The sequence below is a fragment of the Carassius carassius genome, chromosome 8, assembly GCF_963082965.1.
Source record: "Carassius carassius chromosome 8, fCarCar2.1, whole genome shotgun sequence".
Lineage (NCBI taxonomy): Eukaryota > Metazoa > Chordata > Actinopteri > Cypriniformes > Cyprinidae > Carassius > Carassius carassius.
The window spans coordinates 1,476,454-1,496,453 of NC_081762.1; the positions used below are offsets into that span (position 1 = coordinate 1,476,454).

Genomic DNA, 20,000 nt, shown 5'->3' on the forward strand with positions numbered 1-20,000 from the left:
TACAGACAAAGAAAACCACCGCCGAGAGCGTGAGTGAACCAGTGAATCAATCAATGAATCAGTTACAGACAAAGAAAACCACCGCAGATAGTGTGAGTGAACCAGTAAATCAATGAATGAATCAATTACAGACAAAGAAAACCACCGCAGAGAGCGTGAGTGAACCAGTAAATCAATGAATGAATCAGTGAGTGAATCAATTACAAACAAAGAAAACTTCCACCGAGTGTGAGTGAACCAATGAATCAGTGAGTGAATCAATTACAAACAAAGAAAACTTCCACCGAGTGTGAGTGAACCAATGAATCAGTGAGTGAATCAATAACAAACAAAGAAAACCTCCACCGAGTGTGAGTGAACCAATGAATCAGTGAGTGAATCAATTACAAACAAAGAAAACCTCCACCGAGTGTGAGTGAACCAATGAATCAGTGAGTGAATCAATTACAAACAAAGAAAACCTCCACCGAGTGTGAGTGAACCAATGAATCAGTGAGTGAATCAATTACAAACAAAGAAAACCTCCACCGAGTGTGAGTGAACCAATGAATCAGTGAGTGAATCAATTACAAACAAAGAAAACCTCCACCGAGTGTGAGTGAACCAATGAATCAGTGAGTCAGTTACAGAACCAAACCACTGCTGACAGCGTGAGTGAACAAATGAATCAGGCAGTTAATGAATGAATCAGTGAATCAATTACAGACAAAATAAAACCACCGCCGAGAGTGTGAGTGAACCAGTGAATCAATCAGTGAATCAATTACAGACAAAGAAAACCACCGCCGAGAGCGTGAGTGAACCAGTGAATCAATCAATGAATCAATTACAGACAAAGAAAACCACCGCCGAGAGCGTGAGTGAACCAGTGAATCAATCAATGACAGACAAAGAAAACCACCGCAGAGAGCGTGAGTGAACCAGTAAATCAATGAATGAATCAGTGAGTGAATCAATTACAAACAAAGAAAACTTCCACCGAGTGTGAGTGAACCAATGAATCAGTGAGTGAATCAATTACAAACAAAGAAAACCTCCACCGAGTGTGAGTGAACCAATGAATCAGTGAGTCAGTTACAGAACCAAACCACTGCTGACAGCGTGAGTGAACAAATGAATCAGGCAGTTAATGAATGAATCAGTGAATCAATTACAGACAGAATAAAACCAGCGCCGAGAGTGTGAGTGAACCAGTGAATCAATCAGTGAATCAATTACAGACAAATAAAACCACCACCGAGAGTGTGAGTGAACCAGTGAATCAATCAGTGAATCAATTACAGACAAATAAAACCACCGCCGAGAGCGTGAGTGAACCAGTGAATCAATCAATGAATCAATTACAGACAAAGAAAACCACCGCAGAGAGCGTGAGTGAACCAGTGAATCAATCAGTGAATCAATTACAGACACAGAAAACCACCGCCGAGAGCGTGAGTGAACCAGTGAATCAATCAATGAATCAATTACAGACACAGAAAACCACCGCCGAGAGCGTGAGTGAACCAGTGAATCAATCAATGAATCAATTACAGACAAAGAAAACCACCGCAGAGAGTGTGAGTGAACCAGTGAATCAATCAGTGAATCAATTACAGACAAAGAAAACCACCGCCGAGAGCGTGAGTGAACCAGTGAATCAATCAATGAATCAATTACAGACACAGAAAACCACCGCAGAGAGCGTGAGTGAACCAGTGAATCAATCAGTGAATCAATTACAGACACAGAAAACCACCGCCGAGAGCGTGAGTGAACCAGTGAATCAATCAATGAATCAATTACAGACACAGAAAACCACCGCCGAGAGCGTGAGTGAACCAGTGAATCAATCAGTGAATCAATTACAGACACAGAAAACCACCGCCGAGAGCGTGAGTGAACCAGTGAATCAATCAATGAATCAATTACAGACACAGAAAACCACCGCCGAGAGCGTGAGTGAACCAGTGAATCAATCAATGAATCAATTACAGACAAAGAAAACCACCGCAGAGAGTGTGAGTGAACCAGTGAATCAATCAGTGAATCAATTACAGACAAAGAAAACCACCGCCGAGAGCGTGAGTGAACCAGTGAATCAATCAATGAATCAATTACAGACACAGAAAACCACCGCCGAGAGCGTGAGTGAACCAGTGAATCAATCAATGAATCAATTACAGACAAAGAAAACCACCGCTGAGAGCGTGAGTGAACCAGTGAATCAATCAATGAATCAATTACAGACAAAGAAAACCACCACAGAGAGCGTGAGTGAACCAGTGAATCAATCAATGAATCAATTACAGACAAAGAAAACCACCACAGAGAGCGTGAGTGAACCAGTAAATCAATGAATGAATCAGTGAGTGAATCAATTACAAACAAAGAAAACTTCCACCGAGTGTGAGTGAACCAATGAATCAGAGGGTGAATCAATTACAAACAAAGAAAACCTCCACCGAGTGTGAGTGAACCAATGAATCAGTGAGTGAATCAATTACAAACAAAGAAAACCTCCACCGAGTGTGAGTGAACCAATGAATCAGTGAGTGAATCAATTACAAACAAAGAAAACCTCCACCGAGTGTGAGTGAACCAATGAATCAGTGAGTCAGTTACAGAACCAAACCACTGCTGACAGCGTGAGTGAACAAATGAATCAGGCAGTTAATGAATGAATCAGTGAATCAATTACAGACAGAATAAAACCAGCGCTTGAGAGTGTGAGTGAACAAGTTAAAGAATCGAACACTCAATTGGTGAATCAGTTACAGACAAAAGAAATCAACCACAATGTGAATGTTATCTGTTATGTTTCTGTAACTGTGTTTTTCTCTGGTTCTGTAGGAGTGGTGTTAGGTGTTCGTACACATGATGTTGTTGTTGTTGTGGTTGAACAGAGCTGGATGGGTGCTGGTGCGGAGCGTCAGGAGCTGCTGGTGTTCTCTAGCGAGCGAGACTCGTGGACTCAGGAGAGGAATCGTTTGGAGAAGTGTCTCCGTCAGGCCGAGGCCGAGCTGAGCCGTCTGAGAGCAGAGAATCGCTCCGAAACACTGCGGGATCTGACCGGAGCCGATCTGGACACCACGGCCCTCAGGGTGAGCGCTAGCATCCAGCCATCACACTTCCTGATACTCATACTCCAGAGCTGTACAACACACACAAGAGCGCAACTTTTAACTGTAATGGAAGAATACAAAATCTCTGGTAATTTAAAATATGCATAAATTAGATACATCAGTGTCCAAATCAAATATAATTAGCACAGTGCTGTTACTAAGAAATTCTAGTAAAACTTTTTATAATATTCAGTGCTGTCAAGCGATTAATCGCATCCAAAATAAAGGTTTTTGCACATAGTATATGTGTGTACTGTGAATATTTATTATGTATATATAAATACACACTCATATAATATACATGTAGAAAATATTTACATGTATATATTTCTTTTCATATAAATTATATCATATATAAACATTATATAAATGTAACATTTTATATATATATTGTATGTGTGTGTACTTATATATACATAATAAATATTCACAGTACACATGTATACTATGTGCAAAAACCTTTATTTTGGATGCGATTAATCGCTTGACAGCACTAATATTATATTACATAATATAACACAATATAATGAACAATACATTATATGGGTCAAAATTATAATTTTTTCTTTTATGCTAAAAATCATTAGGATATTTAGTAAAGATCATGTTCCATGAAGATATTTAGTAAATTACGTATCAGAAATATATCATAACTTCATTTGTGATTAGTAATATGCATTGCTAAGAACTTCATCTGAACAACTTTAAAGATGATTTTCTCAATATTTAGATGTTTTTGCTCCCTCAGATTCCAGATTTTCAGATAGTTGTATCCCGAACAAACCAGACATCAACGGAGAGATGATTTATTCAGCTTCAGATGATGCATGATCTTAATTTTGACTGGTTTTGTGCGGCAGGGTCACACATTAGACCCTAAAACTCAGTTTGACCATTAAAAGGAGTCCAGAAAATAAATCTAAAAATATGTCTTTCCTTCGCCGTCTGTCTGATTAGAGGATGTATGGGAAGTACCTGCGCTCCGAGGGCTTCCGGAAGGCCCTGATCTATCAGAAGAAGTATCTCCTGCTGCTGCTGGGAGGATTCCAGGAGTGTGAGCAGGCCACGCTGTCTCTGATCGCCCGCATGGGCGGCTTCCCTTCACACACCTGTCTGGAGTCTGTGAGCCGTCAGAGCAGGGGCTTCACACGCTTCAGATCAGCCGTACGCGTCTGCATCGCCCTCTCCAGGTACACACACACACAAATACACACACACTTATACACGCGCACACACACACACACACAAATACACACAAACACACGCACGCACACACACACGCACACACACACAAATACACACACACAAATACACACAAATACGCACACACGCACACACACGCACACACACGCACACACACACACAAACACACACACACACACACAAATACACACAAACACGCACACACACACAAATACACACAAACACACACACACACACACAGACACACACACACACACACACACACACACAAATACACACAAACACGCACACACACACAAATACACACAAACACACACACACACACACACACACACACAGACACACACACACACACACAAATACACACAAACATGCACAAACACGCACACACATACACACACTTATACACACACATTTTTGCATCGCCCCAGTGTGGGAATCCCTCTGTTGAAGTATCTGAGTTCACAGAGTCATTAGTGAGGTGTTTGAGGTTCGTTCTTCAGATTCTCTGGGTCTGGATGTGATGTAGGTGTATGGTGTAGTGGACACTGATGCTGGATGAACTCTGTCTCCTGCAGGATGAGGTTTCTGGTGAAGCGCTGGCAGAGAGCATCTCAGATCACCAGCAGAAACTGTCTCGCTCAGATCACTGATGTGAGGAGCGAGTCGTCGTATCTTCAGACCGGCGCTCTGGAGGTGTTCAGAGAGAGACGAGCGTCCAGCCGAGGACGCACAGGACGAGACTCGATCCAGCACAGGTGCAAACCATCACCACTCCTGACACAACATCCCGCAAACACCACACAACAAAGAGCAGCTTCACAAAGAACACCAATAACGATCAGATATGATCAGAAAAGACCAAATGATTCTCTCAAAAGTCACTGTTGTAATGAGCGAGTCATTGAATCATTCATTCTGCTGATTTGTTCAGATATCTGATTCACTTAGAAACAAAGCAAGTGACCGTCTTTTTGAGTGAGTCATTGAATCATTGACTGGATTCGTTCAGACAGCTGATTTATTTAGAATCAAATCGTCTTTATGAATGAGTCATTGAATCATTGACACTCGATTCATTTACATTTCAATTTAGTCATTTAGCTGACGTTTTTATCCAAAGTGAATTACAAATAAGGACAATAGAAGCAGTCAAAATAAATAAACGAACAATGATACCCAAGTGCTTTAACAAATCTCAGTTAGCTTAACACAGTACACAATTCATTCAGAAACGAATCAAGTAAATGTCATTATGAATGAATCACTGAATCATTTACTTGATTCATTCAAACGGTTGATTTATTTAGAAACAAATCAAGGGACCGTCTTTATGAATCAATCATTGACTCACTTGTTTCATGCAGATGTCTAATTCATTCAGAAACGAATCAAGTAATTGTCTTTCTGAATGAGTCACAGAATCTTTGACTGGATTTGTTCAGATGGCTGTGTGATTCTCTCTATGAACGAGTCGGTCATGTTTCTGGTGTCTGTGTCTGCAGGCTTCACTCGGTGGCCGGTGACGGAGGTTTGCTGTGTTCACACCTGCAGAACTACGACCCTGACCGCGCTCTGACCGACTACATCTCTCGTCTGGAGGCTCTGCACAGACGTCTGGGGAGTGTGACCACAGGTAACCACTGCAACGTGCCTGTCCCTTTAAATCCTGCAGCTCTTAAAGAGACAGAGCGCATCTAGGCGACGCTCTCCACTGACTCTGTATTACAGGAAGCTGCCACAGTGTCATTTCTGACTAATAATAAAAAACACTACTTCTGTAATATCACTAAGACATATTCAAGGACTAGCCTTGGTTTCATTAATAAAGCTGATTGAAGTGTTTTGTTTCTGCAGGTTCCTCTTCGTACGCTCAGACGTTTGGAGTCAGACGATGAAGCTCTTGATTCACTTGCCTTCTCTTACAAACCTGTACTGCTCTGTGGGACCAAACCCAGGCGTGAGTGTGTGAGTGTGTGTGTGTGTGTGCACTAGTTCTCCTTCATCTGTTGCTCAAGGACAGCGATAATGTTCCTGTGTGTGTGTGGAATATTAGTTTCCTGCTCAGAAACACTAATGAAGCGTCCTCGTCAAGGCTTGGAGCTCGTCTCGCTGTCATCAGATGTTTTATTCTCTCGCTCTCATCGACAGCTGTACAAGACATATTTTTGTAAAGGAAGGAACTTTGGATTTTATGGTTTTTTTGCCTGAAATAAAAATTAATATAATATTTGAAAAAGACCTTTGACTCTCTTCTCTTTTTCTGTGTCCTGGTTAATTGTTTTTGATTTTTTTTAGTATGTTACTGTATGTAATAATAATTTATGCATGACTATGGACTAAAAATGGTCTTTTTAACACTTTATTCTGTAAACCATGTATACTCTCAGTCAACTTGTCAATAGAAATCACTTAATTTATTGGTTAATCAATGATTCAAAAATGTATTTTATTGCATCAGGAGAACAAAACATTTATTGTTATATCAATAATCACTGATTTTTTTACTTGTTTTATGAGCTAAATATGTATTTCATGATGACCCACTGTTATTTAATGCTTAAATAAGTATTTAAAAGTTACATTTTAAAGTTAAATGTTGTATATTATTATTATTATTGATATGTCATGCATGTATGTTTATACATATATTAAATTTGTAATGAGTTTCAATAACTCCTGGCCTCTAAACACTATTAAATCTGCTCTTTGACTGTTCTCAAACTAAATGTGCTTTTTTTTGTTTTGTTTACAGAGTAATACACACACAGCAGGGGTACGAGAAAATAAACAAACATACACAATGATAAATAAAATAAAGAAATAAAACTAAAAACATCAAAATAATGAGCAAAAATCAAAATCATTCTCCTGTTTCGTAACTCGGGAACAACGTGGCTGAAGTATTATTCATGAGCTGAAAGTTTCACTAATTTATTTATTGTATTTTTATTCTTAAGAAACATTTTTGTAACATTTAAGTAATGAAAACTGGACCGTTTAACCTTCTTAGAATAATACGAATTAAATCAGCATTTTTTTTTTCACAATTTTATAAATGGCAAAGTCTAATGTAAGTACGTTTCTAAAGTTTATTGACTGTAACTCAACAGTCAATATTAAAATAAGAAAATAAAAATATTGTATCGGATAAATATGAATAAAATAAACAATAAAGTTCTTAACTTAGGTTTATCTAAGAGATGTTAGAAATACTACAGAAATTTTGTAAAAATCTAAAAATACAACACCGCATAATCTTCACTGTATCAATTACATTTTTGATTAATATTGACAAGATTAGGCAGAACATTATCACTTTAAAACATGATACACGGTTTTCATAACATTGAGAGAAAACGTTGGTAAAATTGTAAATTATTCGTATAAATATTAAAACAGATGATATTATTTAAGAAGTGTTTTTATCTGTCCGCGTCTCTTCATCCGGGTCTTCTGAGGGGCGACTGATTGGCGGAGACGCAGCGCGCGGAAGCGGGAAACGCAAACACACACAGTGAGGCATGTCTCGACGCGACGCGACCGAGGGCGGATTTAAACAAGTCTTCGCGATCCTGCGCTCGTTATATCCGCGTGTTCAGACATTGGAGGAGTTCGCAGACGGGCTCGTGTTCTCTGATGGACGGAAACCGGTTCTTCTTGATGAAAATGACGGCGCGCGATTTCAAAAACTCGCTGGAGGACTGCTTATATGCGCGCGCACGCCACCGCAGCAGCTGCGCGTGCCCGCACAGGTACCAAACACACATGTTTGACTTCAGTTATTTTTACATCAATCATAATAATACATCTTTCTGTAGCAATTCACCGGACCGAAATCGCTTTGTCATTGTTTACAAAAAACTTATAACGTTACATCTACCGTAACTGACTACTCGACATTACTGCGTGTTTAATACAAAGAATCATAAAACATACAGACCGTGCTATTTGACGTGGACTTAATGTAATATTATGTTTTTTGCATTTTGCATATGGTACCATGGTATTCTGTTACGTACCCTGGATTAACATGGTATTACTGTACATGTATTACATGTATTCTGTTATATTTTTTCTAGGAAATTATGTAAAATTGGTTAAATATACATCAGAACATTTTCATTCATCAGATCATACATTTCTTGCACTTTTCCAATTGATGTCCCTCACAATTTTTGGTTCACAGAATTAACATTAACATTATTTTATGGTTGTTAAAACTAAAAAGTTCTTTCTCACCAATTCCAAAAATAACCAGTTATACTATATATATATATATACACACACACACACACCAAATCTCAAGGTCCTCGTATTTGTTGTTGCAAGTTGTTGGAATATTACTAATTCTGCTAAATGTGACTTTAAATTATGAAAAAATAAAGACATAAACATCATTATTTTCTGTATAGCTGCTTTGTTTCAGTGTGTAATATAAAAAAGCGCTGTACAAAAAAAAAAAGTTACTCACAACTTTTTTCCTTAAATACTATAAACGCACAATTCTAAGGAACAAATAAGACCAGAATTGTGAAATATAGACTAAAATCTATATTAAAAAAGTGAGTTACCAAGTCGCTTTTTACATTTATTATTTTTTGCTGTGGTCGAAAACAAAAACAGAATTTTGAGATGTTTATCAGAATTCTTAGAAACAAATGCAGAATTACAAGATTTACACTTTTTGTATGAGAGGAATTGCGAGAAAAAAATAAATTTGTGAGTTAAAAAGTCACAATTACCTTTTTTATTCCATGGCAGCTTCAGAATTATCTCGCAATTTTAAATCTACATTTTGAGAAAAAAGTCAGAATTGTGAGATGTAAACTTTGAATTGTGATAAAAACCTAGAATTCTCAAGAGAAAAAAAGTCAGAATTGCCAGAGGGAAATGAAGTCATAATTCTGTGTTTATATATTTTATTTGAACAATTTCCATATTGTGAGATAAAGTACAATTACTTGTGGAATTAATTTTTTTTTATTAATGTTGTCTTGCATCCAAAATAAAAGTTTTTGTTTGCATAAATTATATGTGTTTTCTGAGTATATTTATTATGTGTGTATATATATATATATATATATATATATATATATATATATATATATACACACACATGCATGTATACATTTAAGAAAAATTTAATTGTTGTATATGAAATATATTTATAATCTAAATTATATGAATATAGATAGCCTATAGACATGTAATTACTTTCAAAATATATACTGTATGTGTGTGTGTTTATATATACATAATATACACAGAACATACACATAATTTATGCAAACAAAAACTTTTATTTTGGATGCGATTAATCGCGACTAATTTTTAGTTTTGTGGCAGAAACACATTTCTATACAATGCTCTATTTAGTTTTGGTCTAATTTAGTAAAAATATTATAAATATTTAAACAGAAATGGATGTAAGAATTCGTTTAATGTCTGATTTCAGCTTAGCACGCTGCCGGAGGTTTTGGCGTTCACGCTAAACCACATCAAGCGGAAGAAGATGAGGAACGTGCTGGGATTCGGCTATCAGTGCAACGACGTGACAGCTTGTTCGGACCCCTTCCGTTTCCATGGCGATGTTTCGCAGACAGCCGCCTCCATCAGCACCAGCGAGCTCTGGAAGCGGATCAACGAGCGTCTGGGGACAGAAGTCACGCGATACCTGCTTCAGGATTGCGCAGTGTTTACCACCGTCCCGCCGTCTTGTTTGCTGCAGGTGTGCGGCGAGCCTGTGTACGATCTTCTGCTGCCGCGCACCTGGTCCGGATTCTTCCTGGACCGCACCGCTACTCAAACATCGTCCGGCGTGACGCGACAAACTCCCGTCGGCATCGCCCGGAAGAAAGTCGCGAGAGACGATAAGAAAACTTTTTCCAAAAAGAGAGCGAGAGAGGAGGAAACGGACGACAAACTGGAAGATCGTCCGATTGTAAAGAAGCGACGACTGACGGTGGATGAAACCGACGGTTCCTTAATTGCACGAAACCCTGAAAGTCACGGATCACGGAGCTGGAAACCCGCGGATCAATGTCCTCCTCGACCGTCGCGCTGTTCCATCCGCGTTTTGAGTATGCTTTATGGTGGGCGTGGCTTGAAGGGCTTCCTGCTTAACAGGAAACTGAAAGCAGGTGTGGGCGGGGCTAGACGGCTGCAGGGGGCAGATCTTGTGCGCATCATTTTTCTCCAATCAGATTCCAACATGTTTGATGGACAGGTTAAGTTTAGAAAGCTTCCCAAGCGTTTCTTCGCAATGGTTCCCTTGTTTGCTCGGCTCTTGCGGCAGCACAGGAAGTGCCCGTATACTCTCTTCCTGCGCAGGAAGTGCTCGGTGAATGCAGAGACGGAGGAAATGGAGACGCTGCTGAAGTCACACTTGTCGCCTTACAGGGTGTATCTGTTCGTGAGGGAGTGTTTGCGATACGTTGTTCCCGAGGAACTCTGGGGATCCCAGGAAAACCAGCTCCACTTCCTGTCCAACGTGAAGAACTTCCTGCGTCTTGGGAAGTTTGAGCGTCTCCCATTGGTTCAGCTGGTGTGGAAGATGAAGGTCAAGGCCTGCCATTGGCTGGGGCTCAAGAAACGTGCGTCTTTTTTATTCTCTATTTCGTAACTTTGGTTGTTTAAAGCAAAGCAGATTGGATTTTTTTTTATTATTATTGTTATTTAATTTTTGTATAATGCAGGATTTATATCATTAATTAAAAATAAAACCATAATAAATTCTTATTTTAATTTAGTGTATGTTGAAGTACAAACATAGCAAATATGAAATAAATTAAAAATAAAAATCTAGCTATAATAAAAAAAATTAATAACCAAATAGTAATGGGAAAATCAAAGGCAAACAAAATTATGAAACCCTGAACTAAAATTAAAATGAATGCAAAAAAAAATATTAAAACATCTAATTCAAAATATTAACAAAAACTATAATAGTAAAATAACAACAGATGGTCAGGTCTCAAATACAAGGTTAGTATAGTTAACTAAAACTAACATAAAAATACATTACTTAAAATAAATAATAACTGACATAAAAACTATATAAAAATCCTTAAAATATTTTAGCTATTTTCTAAGGTAGCATTTTTCATTTTTGAAAAGCTAACGTAGAAGTTCTATATAGAACTAATAGCTAAAACGTACTCGGTTACTAAACTTAACCTCGGTTCTCTCCAGAAGAGCGGACGAGTACTGCGTCTTAGCTAAGACGCTAGTCTCTTTTCACGAAATACTGAAGCAAAAAATTATCCTTAATTTTGTATTTTTGTAAAGCGCATTTGCAGCAGTACACAGCCATAGGCTTCGCTTCGCGCCCTTCTTGCCACTTCCCGCCGAAACGGGTGTGGCCCAAACTATAAAAGGAGCTCGAAAAGGCTGACTCACCTGATTTATTTCATCGCCGAAGCGAACCAGAGTGAATCGTGCACACGGCAGAGAACGCAGTACTCGTTCGCTCTTCTAGAGAGAACCGAGGTTACGTTTAGTAACCGAGTATGTTCTCTTAAGAGAGCTCTCTCGTACTGCGTCTTAGCTAAGACGCTACGGGAACCCAATGCAAAACGCCGTGCGCGCAGGGATCACACACCAATAAACCTGAAGCAATGCCCAGGATTTACAGTGCACAGTCACCTGAGGGACTCACAGAGAGTCCAGGACAGGAAAGGGGGAAAGCCCTCCGTCCCATATCTAGCAGCATCCGTAGATGCGGCAATATGACATCACACAGCCGCGGCAAAGCCTGACCAATGTGGCAATGCGGGTCTTACGCAATACTACCCATATAACAGTCGGCAGCGCATAGCGCTCGTGAACTCAGAATTCCCCTCAGGGCCCTGATTCGACTATACTGACAACAGCCTTGCTTGCAAGGCGGGAACCTCCAGGTTATAGAACCTGATAAATGTAGACGGCGAGGCCCAACCTGCCGCCATACATATACCCTGCAAGGAGATCCCAGTAGACCACGCCCACGACGAGGCGACGCCTCTTGTGGAGTGTGCTCTGACGCCCAACGGGCACTGAAGGCCCCTGGAAGCGTAAGCTAACGCTATGGCGTCAACTATCCATCTGGATAGAGTCTGTCTCGAAACAGCCATTCCCTTGGAATGCCCACCGAACGAGACAGACAGCTGCTCCGTCTGCCGAAAGGCAGCAGAGCGAGACACATAAGCTCTTAAAACCCTGATAGGGCAAAGAAGACTCGAGTCTCTATCCTCTTCTGACCCCGGCAGGGCGGACAGGGCAATAACCTGGGCCCGAAACGGCTTGTTGAGGGATTTCGGCACATAACCGTGCCTAGGTTTGAGTATGACCCTTGAGTCATTAGGCCCAAACTCCAAGCACGACTGGCTCACCGAGAGTGCGTGCAAATCACCCACACGCTTCACCGAAGCTAGAGCCAACAAGAATACTGTCTTGAACGACAGATGCTGAAGGCTAACCGATTGGATAGGCTCAAAAGGGGGACCCTTCATGGCCTCCAAAACCGCCGCGAGGTCCCACATAGGGACTGACGAAGATCTGGGAGGATTCAGCCTCCTAGCTCCTCTGAGGAACCGGATGACCAAATCATTCCTTCCTATTGACTGACCGAGCGCTGTTTCAGAAAACGCTGCGATGGCCGCCACATAAACTTCGAGCGTGGATGGGGCTCTGCCCTTATCCAACAACTCCTGTAGGAAGGAGAGAACCTCCGTCACCTCACAACTAAGGGGTGAATATCCTCGAGCTGTGCACCAGCTGGAGAACACCGACCACTTCGAGGCATACAGACGTCGTGTCGACGGAGGTCTAGCCTGAGTGATGGTATTCAGCACTCCCACTGCGAGATCAGCGGGTAACCGTTGAGCGCCCACACATGGAGGGACCACAACTCCGGTTGAGGGTGCCAAATCGAGCCCCTGGCCTGCGAGAGGAGGTCCCTCCTCAACGGTACTGGCCACGGGGCGACATCTGCTAACTGCATCAAATCTGGGAACCATGGTTGGTTCTTCCAAGGAGGTGCTACAAGCAGTATTGAACAACTCGTTTCTCTCACCCGTTCTATCACCTGCGGAAGGAGGGAGACGGGAGGGAAAGCATAAAGCGGGCAGCACGGCCATTCCCGTGACAGCGCGCTTTCGTTCTTGGAAAAGAACGCAGGGCAGTGAGCGTTTTCGTGGGACGCGAAGAGGTCCACCTCCGCCCTGCCAAATCTCTCCCACAACAGCCGGACTGTTTGCGGGTGTAGAGACCATTCGCCCGTAGGAACATTGCCTCTGGACAGCCTGTCTGGACCCAGATTCTGTAGCCCAGGAACATGCACTGCCCTCAGCGAACGCACGTTGCGCTGAGCCCAAACCAGGAGGCGTTCCGCTAGCCTGTACAGGTTTCATGACCCGAGACCGCCCTGGCGATTTATGTAGGACACCAAAGACATGTTGCCCGAACGGACTAAGACGTGGTGATCCTTGATATGGGGACAAAAGCGCATCAGCACGTTCTCCACTGCCAGCATTTCCAGACAGTTGATATGATGGAGCTTTTCCCGTTCTGACCATAGGCCAAAGGACGGTCTGCCCTCGAGCAGCGCTCCCCATCCCGAAGTGGAGGCGTCCGTTGACACCATCTTCACATTCGGGGAAGTCCCCAGGCTTACACCTGATCGGTACCAGCCGTTCGCTGTCCAAGGTGCCAGAGCTGTGACACAGCTCTGATTGACCTTGAGATGCAGCCGGCCAGACGCCCACGCTCTGCGCGGCACCCGCGTCTTCAGCCAGAACTGCAGGGGGCGCATGCGAAGCAGGCCCAGCTGTAGAGCCGGAGATGCTGAGGCCTTGAGGCCCAGCATCTTCTGACAGTGTTTGAGCGACACGGTCGCGCCGCAGCGGAAAGAACTTGCTGCGCGCTGAATGCCCATCACGCGCTGTGGTGACAGCCGCGCCGTCATGGAACACGAGTTCAGAACTATACCCAGAAAACAGAATCGTCTGACTGGGGTTCAGCGAACTCTTCGCCCAATTGACACTGAGGTCGAGCTTCTCGAGGTAATCGAGTAAAACGGCCCTTTGCTCCACGAGCTCCGCTCGTGATCGGGCCAGAACCAGCCAGTCGTCCAAATAATCCAGCACTCGCATGCCTCTGAGTCTGAGAGGAGCGAGCGCTGCATCCATGCACCTCGTAAACGTACGAGGAGCCACGGAGGACTGTAAACTGGTATGCCTGGCCCTCAAAGGCGAATCTCAAATATCGCCTGTGGTTTGACGCTATCTGTATTTGAAAATACGCCTCCCTCAGATCTATTGACATGAACCAGTCCCCTCTGCGAATCTGCGCGAGGAGTTTCCTGGCCGTAAGCATTTTGAAACTGCGTTTCATCAATGCCTTGTTCAGCTGTCTTAGATCAGGTATGGGCCTGAGAACCCCGTCTCTCTTGGGCACCAGAAAGTATCTGCTGTACATCCCCCCCTCGCTTTGAGCTTGAGACACAGGCTCTACAGCCCCTTTGCTCAACAGTTTTGATATTTCGGCCCGAAGTATGTGTGCTACTTCTGTTTTGACCGTAGTTTCGACGCGCGCTGAAAAGCGCGGAGGGCGTCGAAAAAACTGTAGCGAGTAGCCTCTCTTTATAATGCCTAGCACCCAATCCGAAACCCCTGGAAGCGCTGACCATGCATCTGTATGAATGGCTAAGGGCTGGATGCGAAGCGCGCTCTGTTGACCGGGCAATGGCGGCGCTCGGGTGTGCTGCGCATTTGAGGCGGGGAGCGCGCTGATCACAGCGGGCAGATCGCTCCTCCTCGACCCCGTCCCGGCGCTTAACCGACTGGGGGAAGGCTGAGCAGGTCCCGTGGGACTCAATATGTCTGCGAGTAACTGTGGGCTGCATATGTGCACATTTACCACTTTCAACTCGCTGTCTGCCTGTGCAGAGCGTACGTGCACGGGCCTCGTTTCTACAGAAGCCACGCGCCATATGTGACATAGTGTATGTGGGCACTGGGGAGTGGGCACGTTTACTATGCGGCGCGCTCGACCAATCTGTGTCGATCTTATGTGCGCGAGCCCTGTGTGCAGGGCTGTGCTTACATGTGGAGATGGGCACTGAGGAGTGGGCATCATCACTGCATTTATAGCACCATCGGCCGTGGCCGGACGAGCGTGCACGGGTTTTGTTTTTACAGAAACCACATGACGCGTGTGACATAGTAATTGTGGGCACTGAGGGGTAGGCACGCTTACTATGCAGTGTGCGCAATCGACTTGAGTCGCTTTTATGGGCGCAGGCCCTGTGTGAAGGGCTGTGCTTATATGTGGAGATGGGCACTGAGCAGTGGGCATCGTCACTTCATTTATAGCACCATCGGCCGTGGCCGGACGAACGTGCACGGGTTTCGTTTTTACAGAAACCACATGACGCGTGTGACATAGTGATTGTGGGCACTGAGGAGTGGGCACATCTACTATGTAGTGCGCGTGATCGACTTGAGTCGCTTTTATGGGCGCGAGCCCTGTGTGAAGGGCTGTGCTTATATGTGGAGATGGGCACTGAGCAGTGGGCATCGTCACTTCATTTATAGCACCATCGGCCGTGGCCGGGACACCAGAAATTACACCCTTTTCGGGAAATATCTGGGTAGCCATAATAACGGTTTTTGTGTGCAGGCAAGCGGGCAACCGTACAGGCTTGCGCATTGCAAAAGACGCTGAAACTGTCACAATCTCTGGAACTGAAACAGCGGCGCACTTAGGTGAGAGCCCGGCCACAGCAGAACTCGTACACCGGCGCTTTGATGAAGCAGCCATCGTGTGTAGTGCAGACGCAGCGTCATGCAGCATGCATAGATGGCTTTCCTAGGATGGCTTCGGGGCTCCCGGCCTCACCGTAATCCTCTGCCGCGGTCCCCGCGGCGCGGGGCGACGGCCGGTAGAGCGAGAACGGGGGTCTCGAGCTGCGCTGCTGAAGCTGTTGTGATAACGGCTTTTGTGTGCAGGCAAGCGGGCGACTGTGCAGGCTTGCGCGTTGCAGAAAACGCTGAGACAGTCACAATTCATGGAACTGAAACAGCGGCGCTCTTGGGTGAGAGCTCGGCCTTAGCGGAACTCGTACACCTGCGCTTCGATGAAGCAGCCATCGCGAGTAGTGCAGCCGCAGCGTCACACAGCAGGCTTTAGATGGCAACACCGCTTTTGCCGCCGTCCAGCAGAGGGCGGACAAAGGTGCGTCGCTATCGCCTGTTCCACCGGCGGAAGTGACTGGTAGTTCCTGTTTTTAGCATCATCAGTGTGGAGAGTGCTAGTGAGACAGACGAACGAGTTCGCGCTGAATATGGAGCGTTCCAAGCCTTCGCCACCTCTTCGTGAAGCTCAGGAAGAAATGAGGCGGGCTTTGAGAAGTACGCTCATCCGAAAGGGAAATACCATCCAGCCGGGAACGAGAGGGGGGGCGCTGGTGCAGACCACTCGCGGCCGAGACTCATCGCGGCCAACACGAGCATTCGCCCCGGCTCCTTCTCGATGTCAGCTCGTCTGCTGGGCTTCTGAGCAGAAGGCGCGAGATCCTCTGAGCTCGCCCAGCCCTCACTGCCCGAAGCTAGCAGAGAGCGCGTGTCCTCTTCCCCGACGCGGCCCTGAGATCGACTTACTCGGACGACGCGCCGGCAAACAGCGGGCGCTGCCCACCGGGAAGCGATGCAGGGGGGGGGGGGGGGGGCGGTGAAGCAGGGCGAACCGGCGAGCTCGGTTGAGCTGAAGACGGTTCCGGAATCCGCTGGAACCGATGCTTTTACGGTGCCTCAGCGCAGCGGAGAATGCAGGCTCAGAGAAAAAGGCCAGACGAGTCCTCAGAGTCACCATGGCAACAGCTCGCAGTGGGGGCATCCGCCGTCAGCGCCGTCTCGCTTATGGCTGTGTACTGCTGCAAATGCGCTTTACAAAAATACAAAATTAAGGATAATTTTTTGCTTCAGTATTTCGTGAAAAGAGACTTTTCCCGTAGCGTCTTAGCTAAGACGCAGTACGAGAGAGCTCTCGTAAGAGAACTGACATTAAAATTAATAATTAAAAAAACAATAACCTTTTTTATTCAAACTAAAATTGAATTATTAAAAAGATTAATAAAAATTTTTTATATGCAATTGATACTGATAACTGAAATAAAAAGAAAAAAAAAGAAACTTATTTTATATCAGCTACTTTTTCAAAAACAATTAATTTAAGTTGAAGAGCTAAAATAACAAAGCGAATAAAAAAATAAAATTACTAACAAAGACAAAAACACGCAGGAAATGTACTGAAACTAAACTAAAATTAAAATAAACACTAAATATAAATAAAGTATTCATAAAACTGTAGTAATATATCAGTGATATTAAAATAGCATTGGTGTTATATCCATCAGATGGTCTCAAATACAAGGATACAGTAATAAACTAAAATAAAACAAATAATTTTTACTTATAAAAAAAAATAAAAAACTATTTCTGCTAATTTTCATATAACTATAGAATTTAACTAAAACAGAATAAAAAATTAATCAAACATTTAAAAAATAACAAAAACACAACAAAGTTACTTAAATTTACAATAAAAATAAAACATATAAAAAAGACAATCAGATATCTAATAAAAGCTATAATCGTGTATCAGTGAAAGTGAACGGCTGTAGCTGTGTTGTTAACTAGTCCTCCTCCTGCTGGAGCTGCAGGTCAGTGTGCGAGTGAGCACCGCTACAGAGAGTGGATCTGCGGTCAGTTTCTTGGCTGGATGTTGAGCGTCTACGTCATGGGTTTGGTCAAAGCGCTGTTCTACGTCACCGAGAGCATGGGACAGAAACACACGCTGCGCTTCTACAGAGGGGAAGTGTGGAGCAAACTACAGGAAATGGCCTTCAGGTGCAGAACAACACCTGTCCAGAACCTGAACACAAGTACATTTGAACAGAAATTATTATTATCCGGTTTTTATTGCATTATTAGCATTGTTTGCGTAACAATTTTCATTTTGTAAATAATATTTATTTTTAAATTTACCATTTAGTCCATGTATTTGTTACCATCTTTAAATGTAAAAAATATATATTAAACATTTTTATTTAAATGTAATTTATACTTCTATTCATCAAAGATGCATTAAACTGATCAAAGGTGACGGTAGAGACATTTATAATGTTACAAAAGTAACATTTCCACTTACTTTCTATTAATCTGTGAATCCTGAAAAATAAAATACATCAGTTTCCCCAAAAATATTGAGCAGCACAACTGTGTTCAACATTGATAATAATCAGACATGTTTCTTGAGCAGTAAATCATCATATTTTCATGATTTCTGAAGATCATGTGACACTGAAGACTGGAGGAATGATGCTGAAAATACAGCGAAGCATCACAGAAATAAATTACACTTTAACACAGATTCACACAGAAAACAGATGATTTACATTAGAATAATATTTCACTATTTTTACTGTATTTGATCAGATAGTCAAAGCTTGCTTGTTTCTTATTTTATCCTCTGTTAGTTTTAATATGAATAAAGAAGCTTCTGTAATTGTGGAGACTGAAGTGATCTGGTTTATTGGCAGAGCTCATCTGTCTAAGGGCCAGTGGAGGGCGCTGTCTCCATCCCAGGCCCTAAAGTTCCCCAAGAGCTCAGTAACGTCCCGAATCCGGTTCATCCCGAAGGTGAACAGCATGAGACCCATCACTCGCCTCACAGGACCCCGAGACTCACTGCAGGTGCGTCTGACAGCCTCTATATACACACAGCAGACGAGCGGATCACACACAACTGAAGCAGGAGCACACTGAAGAGTGTGTGTGTGTGTGTGTGTGCAGGTTTTCCAGAGCGGCGTGCGGCTCCTGCAGAACGTGTTGAGTGTGTGTGTGCGAGAGGCCCCGGGGCCCATGGGCTCCACCGTCTGGGGCTGGCAGGGCATTCACCGAGTTCTCAAGGAGTTCGGTCCGCAGCAGAAGAGCTCGCCGAGACCGCTGTATTTCGTCAAGGTGCGTCTGATGTGCATTTAAAGACACGCGTTATGTACTATATAAATAATGTTTAACCCTTATGCGTTGTTGGGGATGTTTTCGTCCACTAGGGGGTAAAGTTGAGTCTTATTTCGGCTACAACTTTCTCTGTGTTTCAGCAAATGGTATGATTTTTGGTGACAAATATTATTTTGACACATATTTCGGGAAAATGCTTTGAAATGTTTCAAAAACTCAACAGTACACTGTGGGCAAATTCACTACCCTTTCGTGATGTTCGTGACCGTCATTGCTAGGAAACTTTGTTTCATTTACTGTGCTTTTTACCATGGTGAACCGACTCTTACAGCGGACGACTTTGCAGTTTTCTTCACAAATAAGACGAGATCCATCAGCGACCAATTCTCCACACCGCAGACTGAGGATATCTTCACAATGACCGACGCACACTCTTTCTCCTCCTTCTTTCCACTCTCAGAGATGGACGTCTCCAAACTTCTCCTGTCCAATCATCCTACTACTTGTCCACTTGATCCGATCCCCACTCACCTCCTTCTAGCGATCTCTTCTTCAGTCATACCTTCACTTACTCACATTATCAACTCCTCTCTTCACTCTGGAACATTTCCCTCAGCATTCAAGCAGGCTCGGGTAAGCCCACTGCTCAAGAAACCATCTCTAAATCCAGCGCTTCCTGAAAACTACAGAC

At 43.3% G+C, this 20,000-nt stretch overlaps 2 protein-coding genes across 2 annotated transcripts in view; both read left to right on the forward strand.

Annotated features, from left to right (window-relative positions):
* LOC132144840 (A-kinase anchor protein 9-like) overlaps positions 1-6,400 on the forward strand; it is an 81,251-nt gene extending 74,851 nt beyond the window's left edge. Inside the window, exons 47-51 of the mRNA XM_059555406.1 lie at positions 2,886-3,083; positions 4,062-4,294; positions 4,886-5,065; positions 5,813-5,943; positions 6,165-6,400. Of these exons, the coding sequence (XP_059411389.1) occupies positions 2,886-3,083; positions 4,062-4,294; positions 4,886-5,065; positions 5,813-5,943; positions 6,165-6,205 (783 nt within the window). The 3' untranslated portion in view covers positions 6,206-6,400. The remainder of the gene's footprint in view (positions 1-2,885; positions 3,084-4,061; positions 4,295-4,885; positions 5,066-5,812; positions 5,944-6,164) is intronic.
* A 1,375-nt stretch (positions 6,401-7,775) lies between these two features.
* The window catches only part of tert (telomerase reverse transcriptase), a 24,291-nt gene continuing 12,066 nt past the window's right edge, over positions 7,776-20,000 (forward strand). Inside the window, exons 1-5 of the mRNA XM_059555535.1 lie at positions 7,776-8,062; positions 9,766-10,903; positions 18,010-18,196; positions 18,889-19,042; positions 19,142-19,309. Coding sequence (XP_059411518.1) covers positions 7,832-8,062; positions 9,766-10,903; positions 18,010-18,196; positions 18,889-19,042; positions 19,142-19,309 — 1,878 coding nt within the window. The 5' untranslated portion in view covers positions 7,776-7,831. The remainder of the gene's footprint in view (positions 8,063-9,765; positions 10,904-18,009; positions 18,197-18,888; positions 19,043-19,141; positions 19,310-20,000) is intronic.